The sequence below is a fragment of the Sorex fumeus genome, unplaced genomic scaffold, assembly GCF_029834395.1.
Source record: "Sorex fumeus unplaced genomic scaffold, SorFum_2.1 ptg000054l, whole genome shotgun sequence".
Lineage (NCBI taxonomy): Eukaryota > Metazoa > Chordata > Mammalia > Eulipotyphla > Soricidae > Sorex > Sorex fumeus.
The window spans coordinates 41665689-41678403 of record NW_026606111.1 but is presented as its reverse complement, the minus strand read 5'-3'; the positions used below and the strand labels follow the sequence as shown (position 1 = coordinate 41678403).

The 12715-nt window shown below is 35.3% G+C and overlaps 1 protein-coding gene across 1 annotated transcript in view; it reads right to left on the bottom strand.

The window, feature by feature from the left end:
* Positions 1–311: 311 nt before the first annotated feature.
* CLVS2 (clavesin 2) overlaps positions 312–12715 on the bottom strand; it is a 57486-nt gene continuing 45082 nt past the window's right edge. The window contains exons 4-5 of the mRNA XM_056125066.1: positions 7716–7936; positions 312–768 (exon numbers count right to left, since the gene is read on the bottom strand). Coding sequence (XP_055981041.1) covers positions 681–768; positions 7716–7936 — 309 coding nt within the window. The 3' untranslated portion in view covers positions 312–680. The remainder of the gene's footprint in view (positions 769–7715; positions 7937–12715) is intronic.

Genomic DNA, 12715 nt, shown 5'->3' with positions numbered 1-12715 from the left:
CATCTTAATTAGGGAAACATTTTTCCACAGACACCAGGAATTAAACAACATATAAGAATTCAAATGTTCAGTTTACAATTCCATCTATCATTCTTTGTTTCCAAAATGAAGGGCCTGTGATATTCACCAGGATACATTTTCTGTGAAATGAAAATCATTAAATAGGAAATACACCTTTATATTAATTTTCTACCATTATTTAGTTCCCTGTGCCCATTGAAAATGCATTAGAAGATGACATGAGTTTCAGAGAAACAATCAGTGAAACAATCACTATGATAGCAGAAATATGGCTTCATAGGAAACAGGGCTATGTTTAATTAGCTTTTATTAGTTATGTATCTTTTCTGATTTTTTGTTACAGTTCATTTCACTGGCATAATAGGACTTATGAGTCAGTCTTTTCCAAGTGAAGTTACTACCAAAATTTACAAAGTAAATGTGAAGATTACAGTGTATTTACAAAGAACTTGGCACTTACAGAATGAACTTTTTTTTTCCAAATTCAGACCAGGGCACCCATGGATCAGGCAAATGGAAAAGTCTGATGCCTTATTATATTCCATGCTACATTAACATGAATAAATAAGTTTCCAGCTGGTAATTTCTCCACAGAGTTGTCCCTTTTGCTGATATCTAGTACCTTCCATTTCTAATCCACAGGGAGTGTAGAGAAGCTATCAATCTAGGGAGAGCAATGGTTGCATATTTTCTTCCTCATTTTTATCCATGTGTTTCAGTACTGTTGGATCCACTACTGATTGGGATCTGTAAATGACAAAGACAGTGTTAGTGATTTATTACCAAATAATCACACTCTCTTTTCTTACTATTCTCTTTATTACTATCTCTTCACTCATGAATAAGTATTATCTTCATATTCATCAAGGAATTTATGAACTAGAATAGATGTGCATTTAGAGAGAAACACTTAAATTGGCATTTTGTGTTAGAATGAGGAAACAACTTCTTCTGACATTGAAATAGAATAATGAGCAGCAATGGATTCTTGACAATAACAGACTTACATTATCTGCATTATCCAGCAAGTCTCTTTCCTTTTCTTTTTAAATTTTTTGAAAAATTATTAAAAATTCATGATTTGCAAAGTTACAGATAGTTGTGTTTTAGGCATACAATAATTCAACACCAAGGACTCTTCTTTTTTTAGACAGGAAAGTTACTGTGTAGGACAGATGCATTTCAACAGAAGATTTCCAAGTGGAAAATAATATTGCAGTGAAATTATTGTTATAAAAAATGAAATAGAAATTATAGGCATCTCTATTCCTGTATGTGACTTTATAGAGCAAATTCAACAAAGATATGATTTTATCATGATATTTTAATTAATGATTACGTTAGACAAAAATTAAAAAATAAATGTGTTGTTAAATTACCCAGCAGAATATCTGAATAAACATTTCTGAAGAACTTAATTATAACGGAAATGAATCAAACTCTTGAAAGTTTCATGAATGCTTTGAGACCTTAAAAAGGAGTAAATCCCTCTTATTTTAACAGACAGCCTAATCTTATTTATGATTAGGAAAGCAAACAATTTAAAATCTGCTTACATGTGTCTATGATAGCAGGTGGAAATTACATCTCAACTTACGAAGAGGAAATGATATGAAACTGAGAAGGAGGAAAGTCAATGAAACATACTACTATTATGGCAGGAAGCTGCCATCTTAATAGCTATGGCATTAAAGAAGCAGCTGCCCTTCTAAAACTCTCTCTGGTAATGAATTTTTCCCCTGCTGCTGCATTCCAGTCAATTGGCTATTGCTGTGGCAATATGCCTCATAGCAGACCCCATTAACTCTCAAAAACAAAGGCTATAATCTAAAATACAACAACACATGCTAATGAAAAGAACAGCAATGGAACTAATTGTTAAAAAAATAATTTCAAGATTGACTGATAAATTGACTGTCTCATTTAAAGAAAACACAAATTTATTTCTAAAGAGGAAATGAAAAATAGGATGAAAGTACTAATAAAAAACGCTTGGTTCTCTAAGCTATTTTCATTGTTTTTATCTCAATAACAGGCATCATATGCCTGTATTAAGGGAAATGACTCAAAACTTAAAATGTCCAAGAGAAGGGGAAGGGAGACATAAGAAAAGGAAAATGAAAAGGAAAAAGAATAGAGAAAAGAGTAAAGACATTTTACACTGTATTCCATATTAATGATAAATAAAGGTCCAGAAAAAAATAAATTTTAACAAAGCAGTCACTTGTACAAAATACTTAATAATTATAATTTTCACACTATCTTTAGACTTAACTAGGGAAACTTAATTTCTCTCATTATTGGTAATACAATGTTTATCACAGAGATTGTACAGAATGAGTATTTTGACTTAACCAGTAGTTTCCAAATTGAAAGAAATTCAGTGCTAAACATTGAAAATAAAGACCAATGATGTAAACTCTGTCCTCTAAATCAAAAAAATGAATGCCAATTGATTCTTGATAATACTTACATTGTCTGCATAATTCAGAAAGAAAGAATTCTTTACAGATAACATATAAAAATATCCCAAAATATATAATATAAGACTGAGTTATATCCTAATATTTAATTACTTAAATACACACCAAAGTTCTTCAAACACAGCAAGGTACCCAATTTTAGCTTCTACCGTAATCAATAGAAACACAATCACTCACACCTATATACCTCAAAATCTTTTAAATTATTATGTCTTTTAACTATTTTTTTTAAATCTAGAGGCTATGATGACTTTAACGAATGATTTTAGATCAGTGTATTGTTCTTCCTGGAATTAAGTGCCTAAATTCGCTTTTATCAGGCACTGCAGACAACCAGATTTGTTAGATAATGAACACTGGCTCCATATGCAGAACAATTTCTCCATAAAAACAAACCAAAAAATAAAACCCACAATTTTCAGTGAAAATCGTTTTGTTATTTAGTTGTCCTAAGTACAACTAAATCTTCATTGAAGATTTTGTTTTGTTTTCTTATCCAAGAAGGATCATAACTGCTAATGTTAATCTGCTTCAGTTTCAGTAGGAGGAGCTATCATTAACTCAGCAGTCTCCACACAGCCTCCACAGTCTGCAGTAAGTGGCATTTGTATTTCCATAACAACAAATAATTTTAAAATGTTTATCTGTCACTATTTTATTCACTCACCATATCTCTGCAATATTGTGCTTTAGCATGGCATGTAAGGGCAAGATACCAGAACAAAATCAATTCCCTTACCTATTCTCTTTTCACTATATCTGGGACTATGGAGAAATCTCTCTAAGCTACTAAAAATGTGCTCCCTTAGATGACAATAATAGTTGGAGATGATCACACTGGATAAGATCTGAGTGTTGAAAGTAGGTAGAGGGATATACCGGATAATCTTTCAATATCTGTACTGCAAATCACAATGCCCAAAAGGAGAGAGAGAGAGAGAGAGAGAGAGAGAGAGAGAGAGAGAGAGAAAGAGAGAGAGAGAGAGAAGTCTCTGCCATAGAGTCAGGCTGGCAGTGGGGGATGGTAATGGGAGGGAAACTGGGTTCCCTGGATGCTGCTGGGAAATTTACACTAGAGGAATGGGTGTTGAAACACTATAGGACTGAAATTTAATTGTAAACAGTTTTGTAAAGAGCTATCTCACAGTGATTCAATAATTTTTTAAAACTTTTAAAAGATTGTATTCCCTTATCTTCAAATTGAAGGAAATAATATCTCATAACACAAATGTAATAGAACCAAGTTTAATCCCAGCATAATTTTGACATATAGTAAATGACGGTGGGTAAGTAGGACTGTAGCACTGTCCTCCTGCTGTTCATCGATTTGCTCAAGCGGGCCCAGTAATATCTCCATTGTGAGGCTTGTTATTGTGTTTGGCATATTGAATATGTCACGGGTAGCTTGCCAGGCTTTGCCATGCGGGCGAGATACTCTTGGTAGCTTGCCAGGCTCTCTGAGAGGAATCAAACTCAGGGCAACCGAGTTGGCCACATTGTGGATAAGTAAGTAACTTAATTTCTAATATTGCCTATGTTGTAATACTATCATTGCCCTTTTTTAATTTTATAACATGTGGAAAGTACTTATCTTTGCATCTAGGTCTGTTTATCAGTATGGAGATAAAACCACCTGATTAGTTTTATATAAAAGCAGAAGTGGCAATAAATATAAAGTCTTAGATAAAGTTTGACTTCTAGCAGCAATGTTTAATAAATAAAAGTGTTTGATAAAATCAGAAGCCTTTATTCCATAATAGTATTAATATGGGCTGGAGCGATAGCAGAGCTGGTAGGGCATTTGCCTTGCACGTGGCCCACGCAGTCAACCCAAGTTCGATTCCTCTGCCCCTATCAGAGAGCCCTGCAAGCTACCGAGAGTATCTTGCCCGCATGGCAAAGCCTGGCCAGCTAACCATGATGTATTCAATATGCCAAACACAGTAACAACAAGTCTCACAATGGAGATGTTACTGGGCCCGCTCGAGCAAATCGATGAACAAAGGGAGGACAGTACAGTACAGTGCAGTATTAATATTGTTGCTCATGTAAGTATTTTATGTCAGACACAATCCTAGGTGCTGAACATAAAGAAGACACAATCTAACAAACTTTCTCTCTCCTCTGAATGACTACATTATCCCTCCATATATTCTGAAAAAAATCACCCAAAGGAAGAATTATCCTAAATTCATTCATAAAAGAACAGCTATTTCCCATGTTGATCTAAAGATAATTTAAAAAACTGGAAGAAAGAAGAGATGTGGCATAATGTGAAAGTCAGAAGCTACATTTTTTCCATTATTTATGGAAAGAAATCACTATTCTATGACACAAAGAAGATGATGTCCAAGAGAAGAAACTTAGACTTCCTCAGAAGTTTTCAAATAAAACCATGAAATTTTCAAATGATACAAAACCTACACATACTAGAGATAATCTGAAATTCTAATCAGTCCACTTGTCAGAAGCAAGAAACTAAGGGATCAGAGGTCAGTATCCTGTGAGCCAAATCCGCAGGGAACAAAATGATTTAATTATGTGGAGAAGAAAATCAGAATCTAAAAGACTTCAAAAGGTGATTATAATAAGCCATATCTAACAAGATGACACTAGTCTATTAAAATGATGTGTCTGGAAGAAAAAGCTGTGCCCTGAAATAGAAAGTAAAAAGGCACAGAAATGCGAGTAAAAAGATTTAATAGTTTTAAGAAGCTCAATGAGTCTGTAATGTACTTTGGTTGCCAAACAACAGAACAGAGACAATGACAACCACCACTAAAGGCAGTCAGTGTTCTCTAAAGAGCAAAACCAGAATTCTGGAGCTAAAATTCAAGTAGTGATAGCATCAAGTGTCATTCAATAAAGTACAGATGGGTTCATGAAAGATATCAGAGACTCCATTCATTCATTCAATTGGTATCTAATAGGTACACCTTTTGTGCCAGATCCTTCTCCATACCCTGGGGATTCAAAGAGGGAAAGTACAATAAAACCAATAAAATCTCTGCACAACTTACTTGAGAAGCAGAATATAAAATTAAGTAAACTAATCATTTGACTTAGAAGTATTTTGAAGTAAGTAAAAGAGATCATTGAAAATGGGTCATAAGAAAAAGGGTGCAGAACTGATTAAAAAGAAATATCAAATGACCCTGTTGAGGATGTGAACCTTTGAGTGTGGATAAACATTTAAAGATACATAAAAAAAGAATATTCCAGATAGCAGGTACAAGAATAAAAGTACTTAGAAGCATAAAGAAAATAAAGGCAATATTTAGAAGGAGGAAAAGGTAGGCATTCCATGGGGCATCTTATAACCCATGATGAGAAATTGATTCTATATATTTTATAATAGTCAATTAAAATATAAAGTAGAGAACTGAAATGAATCAACTCACTGGATAGTCATGTAGGGAAAGAACAAACAAGCAGACACCAGTGATGGGAGTCCAGAGAAAGTCGCACAAGGCATGAACACAATAGTGCTTAGAGGATCACATTAATGAGCAAAAAGAAGAGTAGAAACAAGAACTGGCCCAGAATAAGAACATAGAACTTGTATCTAGACCTTTGTGTCCATATTCTTATATAGTCCTTTTCCATGTGAGACAACTCTATCTGGTTGTCACTGAAAGTAGATTATCAATTTTATGAAAGATCCTATACTCCAAAGGATTTGAACCTGAGTCACTACATATCAACTCCGTGACTTTAGGAATAGAGTATCATTTAACAGGGTTCTGTTCCAATTAAATAATGTTACAAGAAAGGCACCTAGAAAGGGCCACCCTCATGATAAGTACAGAGTAGATGATAGTAGAATGTTAATTATTGTATTAGGATTTTTATTAAACTATATATAGAAAATTAATTTTGATAATTGTTTTATAAATTTGTTTTGCAAATAAATTTGTTTTTAAAATCATTATTTTATAAAATTTTGAAAATTTAATCAAATAATTACTTGCTGCCCCCAAAAAAAGCACCCTATGATATTCACAATTCAAATGTTAACAATGGTTTTGAATATAACTTTTAACACTGAACAATCCTTTCAAGTGATTATCCAGAAACTCATCTGTTATGGGAGCATAGAACTCAAAGGACTTGTGCAGAATCATGGAAGGGGAAGACATCACACACAACCGACAAAAACAGCAGCATCAGCAAGAAAGAAAGAAGCCAGGCTCAAGGAATAGAAGTCCTGCTGAGGAAGTCAGGGCTATGATCAAAGCACCATAAATAAGGCCTTTTACTGAGAAGGATATGACAGGGTATCAGATGACATGCCAGTCACCTTGGACCCTTCCTAAACTCAGGGAGGAGAAATGTGCAAGACAGGGAAGCTTAATTCTTGTGATTCAAAAATAAACCAATTCACTATCTTTGTTACCATTATTCAAATGTTTGAGGAAATCAGATTAGGTATCTTCTGCTTTGCTATCCAAGGCAACCACTGAGCCAATTATTCACTTGTCCAAGACTGGCAACAGCCCAACCTTCCATCGCTACCAGAATAAGGACATGCATATGCACACTGGGTCCAAAACATGGAGGCAGTGATCTACTGCAGCACGTGTCCAAAAGACACATGCTGATGGAAAAGAAAATAGGCACATAAATAGTGTAAGAGCCAAAACAGGAAGTCAGGCTATGATGAACTTTATCAAAATTAAAGAACTTGAAAAATACAAATGTTTCACCATAGGAAAAGCTAGATCTTTAAAGAGAAAATTGGCAGAGATACTAGAAAGGGAACATAAGCGTTTGATGTAGTGTTTGAAGACTGAGCGTGTGCATATGTCTGTGTGAGCTTGCCATGGATGCCTTTCTTCAAATAACTAGTCTTACATAAAAATCATTTTAAAAGTGCCTAGTGGGAAGGAGAGTCATTGGGGCAATGGAATAGGTGCTGCTGTCCTCACCCTGCCTGTTTGTCCTGAAGCACACTACCTCAATTTGAAAGCCTACAAGATCTGGTGACTGCTACAGTCTCTGCTAGAAAATCTGTGTATTTGGAAGGACACTGAATTAAAAGTACCACAAATAACCTTGTCTTCTATTTAAAATTCTTAGAAAACTCATGAGGGTGTAAGAAAAGCTTAAAAATACCACCAACTTCCTACATAGGAACATGTAAACTTGAAGTTAAAACTTGGAGTAACCCCTCCCTGGATTCAGCCCACTTCCCAGTGACCTGAAGATTACCTCTTCATGGACTTGGGAGAGAGTTCCTTTTCTACTTCCTTCATTGGCATGCTGTAGGAATCCACGTTGTATTCACTGTCATCATCATATTCGTGGTCTAGCAATGTTCTTGCCCAAGTTCCCATGTCATATGGAGGCAGCATTCCTCCAAACTCAGAGGGCAGGATCTCAGGATGAATTAGCTGGTGTAGACTATTCAGATTGTTACCATGCAAAAATATCTACAAATGCAAGAGAGGGATGGAGAAAGCGCAAGAGGATAAATACAATACTACATGCTATCAGGGAGGGAACAAGGAGAGAAAAATGTCTGTTAAAACATTGGGTTTTTTTCACCTACTCTGAAACAGGTAATGCTGAAACTAGTATCCTGGTACCTCATACAACACTCTTAGGCTCAGGGATTTTAAACAATTTCTAGGTGGTCAAACAGTTATTGAGTTAGAGAGAATTATTGGTTTCCAGTTTTATAGTCAGACACATAAGCAAAACCTGTTATGCATGTTGATTTGAACATGATCCTAGTGTTAGTTGAGCAAAGCTGATGATGTACAGAATGAAAGCTGTTAAACAGAGCTTTCTCATAAAGGACTCGTCAATTACAGAGTCCATCCAAGCTAAGCCTAAAAGCTGTTGCCAGCATGCTTGTCTTCATCATCAATCAAAAAAGAGTATTGTAATCACTAAATTACTACTTTATACTGCAGAGAGTGAGACTGGGATGTAAATAAAAGTAGATTAGCATCATAATAATGACAGGTTAAGTAAAATTTCATGTTTTAAAAGACTTATGTTCTGTAATATACCCGGCAACTTCTCCACCGTAAGTTCCCATTTATATTGTTCAACTAGAATAAATGGATTGAAATAGTAAAGTTGTATGTATATAGTAATTGCTGGTATTACTATTTACATAAATCTTTATAAAAACTGAAGAATTATTTACGCTACATACTTGATATTTTTCTCAAAAAATATCAAACCCTCCTTCCTCTTCTTTCCATTGATGTCATAACTAAAAATCAGTTTTTGGTAAAGCATTGTGATCAATTCATACATTCACAGTATATATAAATCAGGATTACAGCTTATAAGTGACTTAAAAATAATTTCTTACTTTATATTTGGGATGGATTTGCTACCACATTCATCTTTTTATTTTTTGGACTTTTAAAGGACACTGAAGAAAATATAGAGCAAAATACATTTCACAACATAAAATAAAATGAAAGATAGAAATCACCAATCAAAAATTAATTTCAACAAATTATAAAAGAATAAAAGAAGACAAGAATAGATCCCTAGTCAAAACGAACAAAGCAAACAGCTGCCAGAAATACATGACACTTAGCCTACAGAGGTCGTAGATGGCATTTGCCACCTGGTAGATTAACTGCAAACTTTATACCTTCATACTGTACACTTCTGTTCGCAGAGTAACAGTCCAGGAAATATCTCTCTTATTTTTTTTAATCTCTCTGTCCTTTCCTCTCGTAGTCCAAAACATAATCTTTCCTTTGAGATGTGTTTCTTTCACAAAGAAAACACTTTTAAATCATGAAAACTTACTACAATAAATCATTAGAGGAGAAAATGTAATCCTAGCAAACTACTTCCTCTCTTTCTTTTTGCTAGCACTCTGTTACTTCCTCCCTCAACATCTCTCTCCTCTTTCACTGAAAAAAAAAAAATAGGTCCACCAGATGAGACCCACCCACCAGCATCTGTGTCAATATGTGTGCCTTTGCTCCTAGTACAGTGGAAGGATAAACTCTTACACCCGCAACCTCTCCATTTGTGCGCTAGAACTCATTCTCTATCTCCCAGTCAGTTATGTTTCTAAAGCAATTTTATTATCTCTCCCACTGAATTTTTCCAGTCAGAGAACAAATTTGTCAAACTACTCCACACCCTGCTTCTATATACTGATATACAAAATCTCTCTTGGAGCTACTTCCACCACAGTTAATATCTTATTTTCCCCTTCCTTTTACTGAGGAACTCATCAAAGAAATGACTTACATTTTTAAACCAAATATTCTCACCTTATACCTCCAGATTCCAGTCCATATAGAATTTTTTCTTCTACCAAAGCATAAATACAGTCCTAAATAATATCGTTTTGAATTCAAGTCCAATATTTTTAGGGGTACTTAGTAACTATAGCTATAGTGGATGATTTTCCTCACTGAAACATTTTCTCCCAGTATCTCTTTCTCTTCTCTCTTACTTTGAAAGATGTTCCTTTGTCAGTCTCTACTGATGATTACTCCTCATTTCCCCAATATGTCAATATCAGAGATCTCCAGGTTTTGGATCTTGAATTTATTCTTTTCTCTATTCTTACTTCCTAGTAATTCTTTTCAGTTTAATGATTTCAAATATTATCCTTACAATGGAAATTTATGTCTTGAATCCAGACTTTTCTTTTGAACTCCATACTGGTATTTTCACTCTATACTTCACATCTCTACCTTTAAAAAGTCAATTGGCACCTCAAATTCCACATGTTGAAAATTGCTCTGATGATGTTCTCCTTCAAGTAAGCACCCAGCTATTTTCAAAATTGGTTAGGAATCAACTATTCTTCTAGATTCTCAAAGCTAATCCCTTGACTTGTCTTTCATTTATCCCATAATCTAAATTGACAATAAAACTTTTTATTTATAACTTAAAACTGTAACCTGAATTCAAGTATCTGATAAACTCTGCAACTACAGTTGAACTCAAGCTATCATAATTCTTCCAACAATATTATGACATGCTATACCAGTCTAACTGCTCTCTCTACTTTCATGTTTTTACCCTAATTCTCTACTTCTATTCTCAAACAAATACCAGATTAACCACATCAAAAGATCACCCAGATACTGCTATTCTGCTCAGAGCTCCCCATTGACTTCCTGCTTTTCTTAGAGTAAATTCTAAGACTGTTCTCTAAATAAAGCTTCCTCTACTGGATTCCTATTGAAACATGTTATGAATGTGTTAATCCCAGGGTACTTGCAAATAACTATTTCTTATGTTTTCAGGTACTATCAAAGTTCCCTCTTTCACATCCTGGAAGTCTTTGCTGAAAATGCTCTTTGGGGAATATATTCCCTGGTGAAATTTTAAATATTGCAACCTTGCACAACATAGAAAACTCTCTCCATTTCCCACCTAATGTTTCTTACAGCATCTCTGATCTTTTAATGTATTATTTAATGCAATTATTATACAATGTAATACTTTGGTAATGATAATATTGAATAATAAAATGATAATATTGTTTCTTGAAATCTATGATTTGATGAAAAATAAATATTATATAAATAATTTTAAGTTCATAAATTTGACTTTGTTTCTAAACTGGACAATAATGAGGCATCACTTGGAATATAGAAATACTACAGAGATAAAGCACTTGATTTGCATGCAGCAGACTCAGACTCAATCCCTGGCACCCTGAGAACTGCCAGAGAAATCCCTAAACAAAAGCCAGAAGTAAGCCTGGAGGTGGATTTGACCCAACACACACAAATAAGTAAGTAAAGTAAAGTAAAGGCCCTCCCGTTGATCATCGATTTGCTCGAGCGGGCCCAGTAACGTCTCCATTGGAGACTTTGTTGTTACTGTGTCTGGCATATCGAATACTCTCGGTAACTTGCCGGGCTCTCCGAGAGGGGCGGAGGAATTGAACTCGGGTCGGCCATGTTGGCTGCGTGCAAGGCAAACGCCCTACCACTGTTCTATTTTTTATTAAAAGGTAAAAGCCCTCCCGTTGATCGTCGATTTGCTCGAGCGGGCCCAGTAATGTCTCCATTGGAGACTTTGTTGTTACTGTGTTTGGCATATCGAATACTCTTGGGAGCTTGCCAGGCTCTCCAAGAGGGGCGGAGGAATCGAATTTGGGTCGGCCATGTTGGCCGCTTGTAAGGCGAACGCCCTACCGCTGTGCTATCGCTCGAGGAAATCATTTTTTATTAAATATTTACTTTTATTTTTTAGCTAGTCCTGGTCTCAGCAAATTTAATTAATTTACTATATTGTTCTTTTTAAATATTTTTTCTTCTTTTTGCTCGAGCGGGCCCAGTAACATCTCCATTGTAGATTTTGTTGTTACTGTGTTTGGCATGTCGAATATATCACGGGTGGCTTGCCAGGCTCTGCCATGTGGGCGAGATACTCTCAGTAGCTTGCCGGGCTCTCTGAGAGGGGCAGAGGAATCGAACTTGGGTCAGCCATGTTGGCTGCATGCAAGGCAAACGCCCTACCGCTGTGCTATCGCTCCAGCAGAGCCTGGCAACCTCCCCGTGACGTATTCGATATGCCAAACACAGTAACAACAAAGTCTCCAATGGAGACGTTACTGGGCCCACTCGAGCAAATCGACGAACAACGGGAGGGCCTTTACCTTACCTTTACCTTTCTTCTTTTTAATACAATAAATCTGATTTTCATGCGCTCACTTGATTCAGAATACCTTACAGTTCTATGAATTTGTTTGAATAATGCATCCATTTCTATTTTATTTTACTAAATTATGCAATTTTAAGTCTCTTGCATCGAAAAGGAAGAGAGTTGAATACTTTTGAAAAACGGCAATGAATAGAAAAGGAAGTCAACTGTACTGAGAAAAGTAGAATTTTGTATCAACTAGTAGGAAAACCTCTTTTCTCTTTTTAGATAGGAACAACCATGCATGATAAGAAGCCATCACAGGATAACTGAAGTCTGACTAGGCTAAAACGTAAAAAATAATCATTAGATTCTAACCTTAGCACGGCTGTTTTATTTGTTTCACAACTTACGTGCAGAGAGAAAGGTTTTAACTCAAAGAACTAAAACTCTCCTGAATGCTGAGGATGCTCAAGATGCCATGAATTAAAAGAAAAAAAAGTTTGTTTATGCATGAAAGACTGCATGTGCTGATAAGACAGTGAAAATAAAGGTCCCCACTAACACCTAATGTTGACACCCCCATCAGTCCAGTCTATTAGAGACTCTGAAATTTAATT